Here is a 17,124-nt window from a genome sequence, read left to right as displayed (position 1 = left end):
TGTGCGTGACGCAGTTCTTCCTCCAGATTTTCTCCTGCTAGCCTGACAACATTTTGTTACCCTTTGTCTCGTTGTCAGTGTCTAGGGAGGAGAAAGGGAAGAAATCTGTGGTGTATACCCAGCCCACCAGGAGCTGTTCCAGCCCGGGTCCCACAGCAGGTGCTCTGGTACAATATGCTCCAGCTGACTCCTCCAACGCACCAGCCAGTCCCTCCATCCCCAGGGAGCCCAGCAAATCTGCATTTTTATCTCCCCCACTGCCTGATCTGAAGGTAGGAAACCCACTGACTCGCTCGCTGCCCCCAGGCAACAGAAACAACAACAAAAAAAAGCTCATCTCATTATTAGGACTAGTCAAAAGATCTTCCAGGAAAACAGATACTCCCCTCCCTGCCAAAGGCTGCGATGATGGGATTGAAGTGTTCTGCAGGAACAGATCAATCCCATCATAAGCTCTCAAAAAAGCAGGAGGCTCTGCCTGCACTCCTAGCACTTCAAGCACGCAGGCTGAGCAGCAGCGAGGCTGAGACGTCAACAAGGCTGCTGCTATTTTAACATCTCCCCCTAGCCCCACTCAGCGCCAGCCTGATGGGTTCTGCTGCCCCTTTTTCTCTGGCAGAATTTCTTCTCAGTCCTAAAGCCGTTTGTATTCCACGCGAGAACATCCTCGGCCCTTTTATTGTTGGAAATTGAAATTTGAAATGGCAATAAATCACAAAGCAGCCCGGGAGGCAGCCTGCATGCAGAATTATCTACAGCAAAAGGTACCCCCCAAAGCACTAAGCCCAGTCAATTGGAATAACCAGCTCAGCAAGACCGTGCCACCCAGCCAGCTAATGATCTGACAGCCCTGCAGATAACAGCGAGGACAATAAAAACAGAAACAAAACAGTAGCCCAGGAAGGTCACAAACCACACACGCACGGCCTTGCCAAAGACAACCCAAGGGCTTTCTGAGTGTTATTTCAGCCAGGGCTCACGCTGTGCTCTCCGTTCTCTGCAGATGATGGTAGCCTTGAGGGAGCAGGGGGCCTTTCACAACATCCTATCCTCCAGCTCGCTGCGTGTGCAGCCCCTCGGGGTGCTTGTCAGTGAGAGAATTGCTTCAGTGGAGGAATCCAGCCATCAGAATTCAGCCTCCTTTCCCAGAAAAGTGGCCTCAGGAACCACATCCTGGGACCAGATTTGTTCCCTCTTAACTCTGTGCAGCCCTGAGGGACTCAGGTTATTACTCAGTGCTTTTGGTTTCCCTTGCTGAGCAGAGAAGTGATTCCTTACCTGGTTCTTTTCCGCTCCTTGAGCTCTTCTAATCCATCCACAGATTTGGATCCACAGATCTGCCTCTGGCGTCGGCTTTCGCTGTCCCTTGTCTCCATCTACAGAGTTAAGCACTGCAAGAAAGGGGACAGACAAAGCCACCTCAAATTCTAGCTACCCTGCCAGCACCACTGCAGCCCCTGCCAAAACACAGCAGCTTCTCCAGCAGCCTCTAGATCTCACCCACAGATGTTTCCTCCAGCTCCTTGCCCGTCACACCACTACCCCCAAAAAGTGCTCAATTACCTGGCACCAACCACATCCCTCCAACGAGGATCTGCTCAGTGGTCCAAAGAGAAGTGGAGCTCCTCTCTTGGGTGGTGTGTAGGCAGCTCTCTGCAACTGCAACAACTTCACCAGCCAGCCTGTAATGTCGTGAGGCAGCCTAACTCTTTTTGGTGTTGTCCTACCAGTCAGTAGTGGCAGGATCTAGACTAAGTATACAGTAGGAAAAAAATTAAGACTGCACTTAGGTCACTTGATTGATGATGGTGAGCTAAGTTCCAATGAAACAAGTGGTCAGAACAAGGGATGGGCCTAAGATTTAGCTCCATACAAGAGGTTTTGGGTTTTACAAAAGTATTTCACACAGGACTATTGGGGTAGCAACGTCTCCATAGCCCTCGGGCAGCCCGAAGTGAAAGGTGCTCCAGACAGACCCACGAGAAGCATCACTTGCTATGTGACTGAACCAGACACAAACCCAGTTGTAGACAGGATTCCCTGGCACCTCCATTTTCACAGAAGAGTCGAGGGACTATCCACCACCCCCAACTTCACACCTCCTCCAGGACACACCGAGGGACAGCACATTTACCAGAGCCAAGCAATGTGCTACGGAGCTCAGCTGCAACCCCCGTGTGCCTCAGCCCCAGGCTCTGTCTTTGTGATCACAACACAGAGCCAAGGCTCTGGCCAGCATGAACAGTCTGGAGCAGTGACACTACACAAATCTAGAGACAATAGGTTTGACAGAAACCTCTTAATACTTTACTTCAAGATCTGTTTACTGACAAAAAGCTATTCTTTCCCTCCCCCAAGAAACACGTACTTCAAATGCGCTCTGCAAGCATTAAAACTAATTAGATTACTTGGATTAAAATATTATAAAAATGTGATTATAAAGTCACCAGGATAGAAGTGCCAACCATGACTCTGGTGGTTTCTTTCTCCATGCAGAGTCCCTCCACTCTGCTTACCGTTATTAACTGCTCCAAAAGTAGCATCTTAATCACGTGCATATTTACATCCCTTCAGTGTTATCTCCAGTTAAAGCAGCAGCATCTGAAGCCACCTAGATGTTAGTGGGGAAAAAAAATCAGCCAGAGAAACAAGGAACTCGTATCACACAGGAATATCTCAGTTCCAATTAAGTGCATGATATTTTTGATACCAAATAGCTTTTGATGGGCAAAACATTTCACTTCTGTGTGTGGTAACCAAAAAGGTAAAAACTTCAAAAAAACAAACAAAGCAGGAGTTTGGTGTTAAATAAAAACCAACACAACAAACCTATACAAATACACAGAGGAGCTGGAACTTCAGTCACTGCTGCCAGTCTCACTGTCAAAGTGGTTTATTATCTCATTGCCAACAGGGACTAAAAATTTGTTCTTGTACACTAGTGGGAAAGAATCTGATAAATATGAGAAACAGGACCCTGATTTGCAAGTAACATATTTCTTTGATGGCAGCAAAGCAAAAGCTGATTGGATTGTTATCTGTGAAGCCCAGAAAACAGCACCTTAGTCTTATCTAAATCCATTATCTGGCGTTTGGGTGCCGAGGAAGGGGAGCTGACTGGGATCCAGGGCTCCAGAAACTCCCTCATTGTTACCCCAGACAATGACCCCCTTCAGGCTCTGCCAGGGGACACTGTCTGGTCCTGTCCAGAAAGTTTTGCGACGTCTGTGACAGTTCACAGGAAAGTTCAGAGCTGTTGTTTGGTTTCGGGGGTGGGGGGTTTGGTTTGTTTGTTTAAAGGTTTGTTTTAAAGCTCACAGGTTTTTAAAGGGGTAATTGGAAAGGCAAAGAGCTGCCCCTGGCTGCAGGAACATTCCCTCTTCTCCAAGGTGGACCAGCCTTTCCCACCAGCCACTCCAAGCCATGCAGAACCCAGTGATGAGGAGTAATACGAGGGGCATGGACAAACCTCTCCCAAAGGCCTTCAGAAATCCCATTAAAGAAGAACATTTAACATTAATGAGCTGCAATAAATTCATCAAGAGCCAGAGGGAAGACATTTTACTGCAAGAACTTTATTGCACTACGTTCAAGTGCTGAACCAAGTGTTGTGCCTACGGGACATCGGTCACAATTACACTCCCCCCATTTGCATCTACACTGTATGAGAGTCTGCACTTTTCACTGATTTTCCTCAATTAAGGCTGCAGAGTCATAGTAGATGATAATTAGGACACTATAAATCAGAGTAAAACTAGGGGGAAGAAGGCAAAGTTATACAGAGAGCATGTAAATTTTTTTTTTATTGTTCTTCAGAAGGGCTCAGGGTTTGGTTTTTAAATCAGCTCAGCACCTTCCCCTCCAATCTGACTTGCACCATTTGTCAAATCAGCTTCAACTACCAGTATTTCATTTCACTAAAGACATCCATTTTAATCTGCAGAAACAGTTAGAACATTAGGCTTCTAGTTTGTGAGGGGAAGGTAAAGAAAGGCCAGAATCAGGTCGTTTCACCATCATCTCCCTTCCACACGGACTCAGACATCACCAGACAGGTTATTTCCCTACTGTAGGCATTGACATCACAAACACTTCCGTGTCTCCTTTATCTATTAAAGAAATCAGAAACGTTACACATCTTAAAGGGAGGAAGGAACTCAGTACAACAACACAGCTTGAGTCAGGGGACAGACCGAGTTTTGTGGGGTGCACAGAGCCCTGGGCCTCAGACAGGTCTGTTGGCACAACCTGGACAGTGAGGGGCTTGACAAGTACCATTGGGTTTTTTTTTTTTGCTTCAACTCCTAAATCCCTTCCAAGAATAGAATTTTAAGAGTCCATTATCTGTGTTCTGAACACGTTTGTGCAGTTGAGCTGCAGACTGAAAGCAGAGGCCTAGGGACAGGAAGGAATCCTGTGGAGGCAGTTGGCATTGCCAGCAGCTGAGGTATTGGGGAAAGACAGGTACCAGCCTACACCTAGTACAGGCACAGACCAACAAAAGCCTTTGGTGCTCTACAGCAAAAGATCACAGGAGAGTATGACCCTAAACCTGTATTCAGAGCCTTCAGCAGCTGAATATTACAGACATCATGTCAAGTTGAAAGCATATGAGGTCACTGTTGGGGCAGGGCACTAAGTTAACCTGTTTGGTATAAGTAGCCTGGCTGAAACTGCTTATCAGAGGCCTTGAAATGACTGATCTTGAGCAATTCATTGACACCAATGGCCCTAAAGATGGAACGTGGTGCCAGCCAACACTCCAAAAATCAGTATCTTTATGGTCTGCCAGTGGTGAACACATGACAGGCATGTCGATGTGTAACTAGAGATTCTCCCTCCAAACAAACCTAATAAAAAATAAGAAGGCAATCAGTGGTTAAACTGAACTGTACATGAGGGCTGGGCAGACACCCACACCAGGCATCCAGCCATGGGCTGCACTTCTGTGCACACCACCTTTATCTCAGATACAATATAAAGGAGACTCTCCCCCCTCCCCCCCCCAAGTCCTGATTTACTTCAGAGAATCTGGACAGCAGCAGCAGCAAGCCTTTTCTTCTTCTTTAGGACAGATAAATTAAAGTCCTTGTCTGAATTGCCCCTTGCTCACCTAGGACAGCTTTGAACCTCAGTCTTCTGCCAGGATAGATTTTCTATCTAGCAACAGAAAGACAAGTAACATTTCAGCCAAATTCTTTGGAAAAATAAGACTGACAAACACACACACACACACATAAAATCACACAGGCACACACACACACACTCACACCATCTTCCACCAACCAAAAAAGGCCTTTAGCAGATTCACCAAAGGCATTAGGCAGTGAGTCTTCTGTTAAAGCCCACCAGGAGGTTTCTCCACACCTGCAGACTCTGAACACCAAGCAGATGTAAAACACACACACCACCAAATCTCTACAACATGCCCAGGTCGGGCTTAAGGCTGTCAGACTGCTCCCAGAGAGCAACAAAGGCTCCTCCTCACATCTCTCTGCCAGATCCCAATAAAATTTTTAAAAAGGCAACTCCATTTAAGAGAGTCCCATAGGAATTAACATATCAGGCCCTAACTGTGGGGGTACTTCCCTCAAATCAAGAAAATAGTTTCTGCACAAGCCAATGCTCTGCTGGTTTTCCTTAGACATAAAATTTACTTTATTTCTTTTCTTAAAAAGTTAAAAATACAGAAGGTTCAGAAACTGATTTTCTCCTTGCAGATGTTCAAACTGCAGCTTAAGGAGAAAACAATCCTTCACTGAAATGTTTCTCTTAATTCTTTTTTTTTAATTATTTTTTATTTTTTTTTTTCAATCATCACCACCATTAGGACAGAGGTTGAGGAGCAATGACTCCACCACTAATTTGATGACGTAGTTTGATTCCAGATTCACATTTCCAGGTGCCAAAAGTCCAGAGAACAGCCATGCTAACTTCTGCCTTCGTTTGAGAGACATTTTCTTTCCTTATTGAACACAGCAGTGACCGTTGGCATCTTTGAAGCGTAATCGCATCTTAGGTCGGTATTTCTCAAGGTAAAGCAGCTGTTTGGAATTGAAAGCTCCCCTCCTTTTCCTAAAACAAAGAGAATGAAGGCTAACATCAATGGAAAAAGCCCCACTTCAATCCCCATGCACGTTCTGAGGCAGAGCAGTCCTGGTTTCAAAGCTTTCCTCTATCTACAAAGCAGCAGCTGGGCTTGTTCCGTACCCACTGAAGCTTGTTCCGTAGCCACTGAAGCTTTGAGGAAGGCTAAACCAGGTCAGCTCCAGCTACCTACATGCCAATATTAAAATGAAGATCCAAATTAGCAAATTTCAGCATATTTTCTTGGATTGGGAGAGTTTATTTCCATCGCCAGCAGCAGTCGCTGAGCAACAGCAAGGTCACCCTTCCCTTGCAGATTCATGTGCTACTTATTGTATTAGCTAAGTGAGACCATGACATTCAGATACAAATACATGAGAGGTTCTCAGAAAAGAGCTTTTCTTTATAAAAGGTACTGTACCCAAGAAGAGAAAAAAAGGGATTTACAAAAGGAAAAGTTTGGGGAAAAAAGAAAAAATTCTGTTGACTGCAATACAGTTTACAAAGATAACTGAAGACCCTGGGAATCCATAAAAGGATGAATTGCTCTTCTGGCAAAGCTCATCCAACATCATCTTACCTGCTGGGCTCCATTTCAAGATCTGATGTTATCACTAAACGAGCAGAGCTCTGCAGGCCCATCCTTCAGCAGTTGTTATTTCCCAGACAGGCAGCTGCTGGTGTTTCCTGGGCAGGCATCAGGCTTGCCCACAACACCCATGGGAGTGCTGCTGCTCAGCCACCTGCTGCAGAATCCTGCTGGGTGGGGCCCTAACCTCACTAATATTTCTTAAATTTATTTTTAATTGGAAGCAATTAGTCCATGTTCAATTCATCCAGGATTTTTTACAGCCCCTGCCTAGGCATTTTCCCTCCCAAGTTCAAAATCTTTCAGGCTTAGGTCAATGGCTTAATATATAAACCCAGATTTAAAAAGAGAGATCACCTTTTAATCCTCCTCTCTAAATAGAGGAAAGGGCACAAGCCTCAGCATTAACATCAAAGTCATGCCCGTTACTGTCAGGATATAACTCCTGGGAAGCAAATCTAACACAATTTGCTGAAGCTTGTGAAAGCTGTTCAAACACAACATAAACTCAGATTTCCTGAGAATGGGGGAGTTGAACTTACTGCCTTATAAACTGAACTGCATCTTCGTACTTCATTCCACATTCAATGAGAGCAAGTGCAACCAGAACAGGAGCCCTGAAGGAGAAATCAATATTTAAGGAAGACCTACTAGAGAAACGATATATTGAACCCCTGAAAATACATCAAATTATACACAGATAGCTTAAGTATTTTCTCTTTAAGCATTATCTGCAGAAAGACATTTGCCTGCTGAGTACCTAATGTAACATTTCTTTTAGTAGACAGCTCTGCTTCCAGCACACACAGAGGCACAAAAACACAATCAATAGCTCCTTAGTGTTCGGGGTGTGAAACAGTAATTCTACATTTTTATGCTTTCTCACTTCCCTATAATCTAGTTTTCTACTTTGTTTAAACAAGTGTGTAATGGCTCTTGCATACACCTTGCTTCTTATGATACTATAGTTTTAGCTGCATGTGAGACAGATCTAGGAAGCATTGAAACAGATGACTTCTATAGATTTTGTTTGTCATTATATGCTGTTCATGGAACCAAGCTTTCCAGGGACAACAGAGTAAAACTTTCTGCTTGGGGGTCCACATTTTGGAGAGCAGTTAAGGGTAAAGAGCTGGCTTTTCAAACAGGCAGAGTCACTGACTTCCTCCTGAACTGATGTTTACTCCTGCAAACACAGAGTCACAACAGGCCCCTCTGGCAGTGGGGCAGTGAAGGGTTAAACAGGTGCTGCCAGTTGGAGAACTTGTACTCCTGGCCAAACAAAAACATCCTTCAGGAGGAACAACTCTCACTCTCACTGTCATGCTGCACCTGCACCAACAGAATGATTCACTTTCCAAAGGAAACAATCTGAAACTTCAAAAGTCACTTTACCAAAAAAAAAAGAAATCCACCACCCTGTCTCTTTTTACCCTCCCTGAAGTTCAATTCCCTACGACAGGATGACAGCTTTTCAGATTAAAGCCAAAGCTGTAAAGCTCTTGCTTTTTCCTCTGCCAAAAGCAGCAGCAAAAAGGTCACTGCATAGGGAACAGATCCCCAGCACGACTTGTGACATACAGAGGATGGGGAGCTTCTGAGACTCTTTGGCTTGACAATATGCAAGAAACAGAGTTGAAAATCACTTGAGGTACAGGTGGCCACTGTCCTAAAGGTGTTCCTCAGATAAAAATGGATAATGAATAAACAAATGTTAATTGCCTCAGGGTTTTGGCTCTTGTGTCTTTAAATATCAGCTGTTTCTCCTTCCACCTCTTCATTTCCCTCATCTCTCCCTTCTCTAGAGGTAGAAATTTAAGAACTCAGTACACTCCAACTCTGTGCTTGCTTCATTTCTTTAAAATCCCTTCCTTGCCCACTCATTCATATCCTTAAATATTAACAGCCCTATAGTTATTGTAAGAACATTGACACTTAAGCTCTGTTTCCTCCCAGCCCATAACATTTAGAGATTACATTTGGGAATGTGAAAGTAGCATTCAACCTTCCCAAATTAGTCTTTATTTCATCTTGAAAGGAAGTTCTGCCCAAAGAAGGAACTTATATTTTGAGTGGTGAGGAGAAACATCAACTGCAAGTGAGCAAGAAATGGAAGTCTAATACTTCTGGAAACTGAAGTGAAGCTGGTTCAGAGTAAGACAGTAACTCAACCACGTTTTCCCAACACCTTTTTTTAATAATTATTATTATTACTACCACATAGTAGTGTACCAGTTGAAAACAGGAGGAAATTTAAAAACCCCAACTGTACAGCCTTAAAAGCTGTACACTCATACTGCATTTGTCAAGAAGCACAAGAGGTTTTATTGTTTTAGCAGAAAGACAAACTTTCCAATCACCACCATCTCGAGCTCTTCATGAGCCTTCTGACTGACAGAAGCGTTCTGAACAATCTCTCCAGGTTTTTCCTCACATCCTTGATCAGAGTTAGAAAATTACCACAGATTTTTAAGCTGCAGTAAGTCTTGCTTGCTTTAACTTGATGATGATGATGCTTTGAAGTGTTATTTGGGAGGAAACAGAGAAATTGGTGTTTTCTTAACCCCTTTCACCTCCCACACAAATAAATTAAGCCCAGCATAAAAACAAGTCAGCAGATACCAACCTTCCCAACCCTGCCACACAGTGAACAGCAACACAGCATCCAGGCTCTTCACGAAATTTGGTTTTCAGCAGGTTTAGCCAGTCATCAACTATCTGATTTGGGGGTGGTGCTCCATCATCAAACGGCCAGTCCTTTGAAGGAGAAAAACAACATCAGCTCTACAGATTTCAGGCCATGATCAAGGGAAGCAACTGGGAGAAGGAAAATATTGTTATTTGCCAAGAAGCACCCATCACACCAATGGTTCTGTGGGCATTTCTCTGGTTGCACAGAAGTTTGCAAGTCAATAGCATAACACAACACTAAGTGTTTAACAGCCATTTAATTGCTCTTTTCAATAAAATTTCAATAGAGCTCTATGTTAAATCCTTTGCAGTATAGGATTTTTCAGAAAAATAGTTGCCCTTGAAGTCTCATTTCATTAAAAATATGTAAAAATCAATAGATGTTTCAAGTATTTGAACGATGAGAACTCTGTAGACTTTTGCCTGTGGTTGTGTCAGCCTTTCAAAACACTATTTGTACTGCAGACTCCATACAGAGGAGAAGCTACTTCACAACAATTCAGGAGGTCAGCAGAGGAGAAGGTACTTACTTCATAACAACTCAAAGGCAGCTTGTCCTGCTGCCACAGACCCACTAAGCTAGACAGTTAAAATTACCTGGGCATTTTCAAGTCTGAAAAAACCACATTCACAAGCCAAAAAAAAAAAAGATGAGTGCTCAGGCAGTGGCAGAGTAAACAACCAGGCAGCATTTAATCACATTTCTGCTTATTAAAGGGCAGCCAACATTTCAACTCCCTGGGCCACATTTAGAATCATCAACATGGCTGTCAATCAAAATTACAACACAGAAGCTTCCCATTTTCCTGAGGTCCCAGCTCTCTCCTGGAACTCGTGCTAAGTGGAGTACTACATGTCCTACATTTCAGGCCCAAGCACAACATCACATGTTTTATAATCTTCTCAGACCCAGGGAGTGCTGTAGAAAGAGCACTCCTCCATGCAAGGGAAGAAATAATCCTCAGCAGTTAGTACTTTTCATTAGACAACTGCCAGGTCTTCTACAAGAGAGACACACAGCCACAGTTTCACATTATTCAACCCCTTCTCTGAATGGGAAGAAAATGGCTTTGAAAGGAGCCAACACCTTCCCTCACTGGCTTGGAACAAGCCTTTCATGTAGTATCTCAAGAACAGGTTAACATGAATGTTCTCTGGAGCCTGAAAGAAGCAAAAACCCTGAACAAGTACAAACAAAAGTAGATATCCACCAGACTTTTTATTTTGAGATGCACTGAACACTACCCTAATACTTCCTGGAGAGCAATGGCAGCTGAGCACAGACCTCAGCCCAAGAGCACCCTATAAATGTGTGCTTCAAAAGGCTCCAAGCTGGAAATGTGTGTCTCAGAACTACAATCACAAAAAGCTTTGTTACTGAAATAACGTTCCCTGTAATTCATTTGAAAAGATACACAAAGTCAGAAGAGTGCAGAGAGCTCCTTTGTTAAAGCAAATGGGAAATTAGAAATATCAGGGACAATACAGCAAAACACAAGGCTATAGAAACAAGACCATAAAGTAAAACTTGTTCTTCCTAACAAAAGGCATTTACAAGATTTTCCACTCAATCACACACTGCTGGCTGCATTATTTTAGGCCTAGTGTTATCTGCTGTCCCAGAAATGATAAATTGGCTGCTAAGAGATGAGGCATTACCCACCCCAAGATGATTTCTTCTGAAACTGCCTTGCAAAGAACAGGATTTACATGTCAGCTCTGTGTCCTAGTTTTAGATTAAAGTAAATTCTTCCTCAGCCCAAACACAGGAGCACACCCCATGGCTCTAGCTTCCACGTTAACCACCACGTCCACACAACTCTCGTGCTAGTCAAATTAATCCCAATTATCACATCCCCTCAGAGCACCACCTCCTCAGGAAGGGCACACCACTGACATTCCATTAGTGCTGATAAAACACTGCTGCACAGGACACTGCCCAGGAAGAAGAACAAGAATCATTTAGGGGCTAGAGGAGGAACTGCATCAAAGTTTGGCAGGTTTTTTTCCCTGCTAATGAGTTCTGCCAGCATCAGCTCTGAAATCCTGTTGGATGGGACAGAAAACAAATCACTAAGCTCCAGGACCAGACCAGTCATCAATAACCAGGATGATGCAGAGACTGCCCAAACAGAAAACACAGCTCTTCTGGGCCAGCCTGCAGGAGCTGCAGAGGATGGCAGGCAAGAAAGGGTTATCCTCACTGGCACCTTCTTCAGAGCAGCCTTGCTCTGGGTGTGCAGGACTAGCAACTGCAGATCTGAGATGACCAAGAAGCTGTAACAGCACTTGAAGGTGACAAAGACCCTTCTTCAAAACCCACGTGCAACTTGCAGTGAAGCTGCAGCAGCAAAATGCTCCCAGAACCACCTGTATCTGTGCAGGATGAGACCACAGCCACCAGCGTGGAGCCTTCCCACCTTCCACACCAGAGCCTGTGGGGATGCAGTGAACATCAGGTGGCAACCAAGTCACACCTTGGCCACAGGAACTGAGGCTGCCTGCTGGTGTTCAGGTGGTGGCCACGGGGATAAACAAAGTCTGGTCCAGACATGCCCACTCAATGAAGGCTTGACAGAAGGAGAACAATGCAACGTGTCCTAAATCCTGAAGATGAACAAAACTACCACAGCCTCCCTGGTTGCCAGGCAGTGCAAAAATAATTCTAGAAGAAACCTACCAGTTTTTCTGGTGTAACTTTCCTACGCTACCACTGTGAGAGCTGCAGAAGCCCACAGAAACTAAACCCACCCCTGCCTCCTGCCTTTAATCTGTTGATAAACACACACACACTAGTACTGCTTCAGCCACGGAAGATCTAATTCTCTGCTTTCTCACTATGCCATCTGCCAAAGCTACTCTGTAGCTGCCACATTCTGCCCATCTTGCCAATACATGATCCTGTAGTGTGGCAGGAGAGCAGGCTCTGCTGAACTGCTCTCATTTTCAGGGGCTTTCGCCACGCTTTTGACCTCAACGGTTTTAAAATAGACACTAATCTCTCTCGGGCTGTGTTTTTAATCTTAATGTTATTTTCACAAGCAAATATTAGCTTTAAATAGTGACGTGTTCTCCTCTCAGCCAGCTGGTAATTCAATACCCTTTCTGAAGAGCAACAGGGCTCTGCTTTCCAAAAGCACACGCTCGTTGGAAGGAAAAGCTGCCCAAGAGGCTGCGACTCGTCCAGCTTATTGCAGTCCAGTGAATTACCAAGAGAGCCTCAGTGGCTGGGATCATCAGGATCAGCAGCATAAGCAGCAAATCTTCCCTGTCACCTCCTGCTTTCTGTCACCCCCACCAGATGCCCGGGGGATTTATGCTCTCTCCTGTTTTGCTGTACTGAGAACGGGCACGTAGCAGAGGTGGGGAGGCAAACGTGTCGAGGCACGAGCCCCTCACACGTGTTACCACAGTGAAAGGCTCCCCAGCAGGATGCTGCTTAGTGGAAACACCACTGCCAGTTTTTACAAAAGCTTCCTCAAAAACCTGCTTTCAGGTCAAATTTAGCTAACACCAAGAGTTTCAAGTTTCTTGAGAACCAAAAATCCCTGATGTGTTTTGGAATTCTAGGTTCCAGAGCACTCCTTGGCCCCCAACAGCTGCCCCAGGGGCCCAGCCATGAGCTGGAGAAGGTGGATTTCATCCAAGGCTGCAGGAGCCAAGGTCAGCTGGCCTCACCCTGGCAGAGCTGGACACCTGCAACACTGTCCTAAGACTGCTAGGAAGAAGTCAGACCTCTGCTCTGGCACAGGAACACAGAAATACTCTTAAGCCCCAGCTTCTATCAGAGCCCTGAGGGCTTCTGCACCAGCAGATTAATCCTTCCAGCCTCTGGCAACCTTGGGAGCATCTCAGCTGGAGGTTCCACAGCAGTGGGCCTGCAAACACTGCCATGTCTGAGCCCAAGACAGCTCCAGAGAACAAAAATGCCCTTCCAGAGCGTGGCCCTAGCAGTGCTGGTAGCCCTGTAATGACTGATTTTTCCAACAACACTGAGGCACACGTGGCTGCCTGGAACTGGAGTAAATGCTGACTAGGGCCAGAAGCCAAGAAACCTGACTGACCTGTACGTGGAGTTTTCACAGCTATGCCAGGATGCAAGTTTTTCTCCTAGTGGAAAATTGCAGAGGTTTTCCTCCAACTGAGCCATAAAAATCAAAAGGCAATAGAAGACTGACTTCCTGCAACAAGAAGGTAAAATGCAACTTCCAACCTCACAACAGAGTGTTACTCACTCCAGTAAAATAAACTGATTGTATCTGGCACACTATAATAATTCAGAAGTATTGCCTGGAAAAATACTGCCTGCAAGCTTAGTATGAGCACACACCTACTAGAAAAACCTCCCCTGAAACACCAAGCAGTACTAGACCATCTAGCTGGATACTCACTGCATGATGTTAGCAATGAGTAGCAGGGAAGGAATTCCACCTGCTGAATAGGGGAGCCACAGCAGCCAGGCTCCATTTTGAGGTGAGCAGTGATGAGGCTACTGATCAATACCCTGCTGCAGCCAGCCCATGGAAACCTGCATTAAAGTGCCTCAAAAGGTGACATAATTTACAAGAGAGAGGGAAGGGAGTTTTGTCTGCATCCTGAGATGGTCAACAGTAAAGCCAAGAAGTACTGCATCTAAAGAAAAGGACCATACTGAGCTGTTTGAACCACACACCTCAACATTGGATTAGCATCAAACGAGTCACTAAAAAACCAACCAAAGTACCACAACGAATCCAGGACCAGACATTTCCATTCTAACTGAAGCACTCAGGCAGTAGTGGTGAATCAAAAGGCCATGCCCACCACTCCCACACACAGCACTTTGCATTTTTAGAGAGCTGTAAAGGCGACTCACTAGAACCTGGATTCCTTCTTTTTCGATAGGAGCTTGATCGTAAGTGGCGTCACAGACTCGCACCAGGGTTCTCACTCCATACTTCTTCAGCTCCTTCAAGGGAAAGGAAAACACGTGAGCACACTGGCAGGGTGTAGAACCACAGAATTTTCTCACCAGCTACAGCACTAAACGTTTTACACGGAGCCGGCGGCACCGTCAGCACCGCGCAGCCCCGAGGGGACAACACCACCAAGGAGCAAGGGCCAACACAAACAGGGTTATGGCCTCTGGTAGGACAAGGGTTACAAGGGACAGGAATACATGTGAAGCACCTCTGAATTCTTCTCTAGGGAAATGCCAAAGTGGAAAAAAAAAAAACCTTAAGTATCTAAGAGCAAAATTAAAATAGATGCTTATATACTCCAAGAAGCTGCTGCTTCTTCTCTTTAAATAGAAGCCTGGAACTGTTTGCTTCAGCCAGTGTTGACATTTTGAGGCAGGGAGGAACAGAACACACACACCACCATACTCTAGCTTCCTTGTAATGCACTATAAGTAGCACATTGTGCTAGATAAATAACCAGAAGATCAAACAAAAGCTGTTCCAGTTCACTTTGAAGGTTCATACGGCAAGCAGAATTTCCTCTCCTCTTTGGACTGAGTCACTACAGCTTCTAACAATTTGCAATAATATCTACTCCAGAGTCAAGACTCCTGAGAAAAGACAATCCACAATAATGGGAGAAAAAAAAAAAAAAAGACCAAAAGAATGTGGCTTTCAGACAAAATGAACCAACCACTAATATCTGAGCAGATTCATGGTGAAGAGCACACTGCTAAATGATGGAAGGCTGTTAATAGGCACAGTCAGACACCAGTATCAGATGACAGATCTCTCTGGAATGAAGGAGGCCTGCACACAGGAGATAAAAGCCCTCTAGTTACAAGATAGAAGGGCACAGAGATACAGCAGGTTTAGAGCACAGTAGAATGCAGACATCCACTGTTCTGCCACTTCTCTGATGATACCATCTGTGACTGTTGCACAAAACTGAATATTAAAAGTTGCTGTCTCTAAGACCTTATTGTGTCAGTGTGCTGGTGTAACCCACCCTTCCCACAGCTCCACACAGGCAGGAGTCATTTTCCATGGATAAACTTTGGCACCTGCAATCTCTGACAGCTCTGGGATTGGCAGGGCAGCTCGAGAACACTTCCTGTAAACTAAAATACCCGCTTAAGTACTGCACTTAATCCTGCTCTGAGGGAGAAGAAAGGTCAGAAACCAGTTACAACCCTGCTGACTGCTTCTGTAAAAGCCAAGAGATGAGCAACAGATCCATGTATTAGAAGCCCTGCATTATTTAATGAAAAGTAGTGTTTAGAATCACAGTCCTTCAGAAACCAGGACAAAAATGATGGCAAGGGGGGGTGGTGTCTGTATTCTAAAATGGAAGCTCATCCACCCTCTTGCAATTAAAGAAATGCAGGATTTTGAAAAAATAATCAGTGGTTTCTCTTCTCATACTGGCAGGAGAATGTGAACAATATATTCAAGATAAAAGCACCTGAAGCTTCAGGTAGCATGCAGCCCAAACTGTTGAGCAAGGGGTGTGAAGAATGAGTGCTCAGTGCTTCTACAGAAAGGAGGAGGACAGCAGGAAAGAAGGACAGTGGTGGATTTGACTGCCTTACCTCTATGAACTTGCTGAGGGTTGCATTGGTTGGGTTGTGAGTGATCAGGAAACGCATATTCTCATAAGTAATTTCCACGGGGGCTGGACGGTTCATAATGGCAAACAAAATGTGCAAGGGGCCAAAAAAAACAATTAAAAAAAAAAAATCAATAACCTTGGAAACGTTTCACAGCAGAAAACATTAAAAAAAAAAAACACTAAAATGCCTGGGATTGATCCGAGCTTGCTTTGACGTGTTTGTTCCGTAAAGAATTCACTCCTAGAAAAGCAGGTTTGCTTCAGAATCCACTTGAATTCAACTTCAGCCTCAATTACCACAGGTGGTATCCTTCAGACTCCCAACAACTCCGACTACATGCAAGACTAGGCAGCCTGCTCTACATTTAGGCACTGGTGAGGCAACGAGGGCAGATTTTCTCTCCACTTTGTTTCCTTGATGCTTAGTTTTGCTAGAGTCAGTAAAAGGAATATGCTTCCAAGGTGCAGAAGATATCCCATATATTTGAGCGTGGTCACTGCGTCTGGAGTCTTCAAGGCAAAGTAATTATGGCACGTGGAATGCCCTGTGCTCAGCTCACTTGTCAGCCAGGGGGCTGTGCTGGGCCTGGCAGAAGTCTGCCCTCACGCTCAGAATCGCCATAAATGTGCGACGTATATTCCACCAGAACACCTAAAAGAGAAGGAAAAGAGCACGTCAGAGGATTTGCTGCCTCCACTTCAAGAAACACCCAATACTGACCCTCACAGAGAAACTCAGACTAGGTAAGGCTGTTGGGGAAAAAAAAAAAGCAAAGAAAAATCAGTTTTTACTGGAGTCCCAGAGACTTTCTGCACTGATTACACCCTAGCCCAGCACCACGGGACTTCTGGTAACTGCTGCTCCTGGCAACCAGGCTCCAGCTTCCAGAACAAGGAAACCTTTCTGTGCTCTCCACGGCCCCTCCCTCCCAACCAGGTGCCCTAAAAGAGGAGAAAATAGCACAAAGCCAAGTACATGCTTCAAAGTGTCTGCTGGTACAGTCACGCCAGTTTGGCTGGAGCCCAAATACATCCAAAATAGTGTCACCATGGCTTCATTTTCTGAGCAAATTAAGCAGTACGAGCAGAAATAGGAGTGTAACTAAACTGCCCTATCCTCAGCATTTGCTAGCAGATAAATTTCACCAACATTGTTGTCTCACACTCCCCAACAGTAGGGAGATATCCTCCAGAAATCAGTCCTT

The 17,124-nt window shown here is 44.8% G+C and overlaps 1 protein-coding gene across 4 annotated transcripts; it reads right to left on the bottom strand.

Annotated features, from left to right (window-relative positions):
- Positions 1-5,828: 5,828 nt before the first annotated feature.
- On the bottom strand, positions 5,829-16,572 carry PTP4A2 (protein tyrosine phosphatase type IVA, member 2). Of its 4 annotated transcripts, XM_008942941.1 has the most exons (6): positions 16,056-16,128; positions 15,900-15,982; positions 14,223-14,315; positions 9,303-9,433; positions 7,219-7,293; positions 5,829-6,075 (listed from the first exon to the last, which is right to left on the bottom strand). In XM_008942941.1, the coding sequence occupies exons 1-6, from the start codon at positions 16,081-16,083 to the stop codon at positions 5,967-5,969; spliced, it is 519 nt and encodes a 172-aa protein (XP_008941189.1). In that variant the 5' UTR covers positions 16,084-16,128; the 3' UTR covers positions 5,829-5,966. The 4 variants fall into 4 exon arrangements, with proteins under 4 accessions (XP_008941189.1, XP_008941188.1, XP_008941190.1 ...); XM_008942940.1 differs by having other exon boundaries at positions 15,900-16,572; XM_008942942.1 differs by lacking the exons at positions 7,219-7,293; positions 16,056-16,128 and having other exon boundaries at positions 15,900-16,037.
- Positions 16,573-17,124: the final 552 nt, after the last annotated feature.

The sequence above is a fragment of the Merops nubicus genome, unplaced genomic scaffold, assembly GCF_000691845.1.
Source record: "Merops nubicus isolate BGI_N331 unplaced genomic scaffold, ASM69184v1 scaffold6216, whole genome shotgun sequence".
Classification (NCBI taxonomy): domain Eukaryota; kingdom Metazoa; phylum Chordata; class Aves; order Coraciiformes; family Meropidae; genus Merops; species Merops nubicus.
The sequence above is the reverse complement of the archived record's forward strand: the minus strand, read 5'-3'. Positions and strand labels throughout refer to the sequence as shown.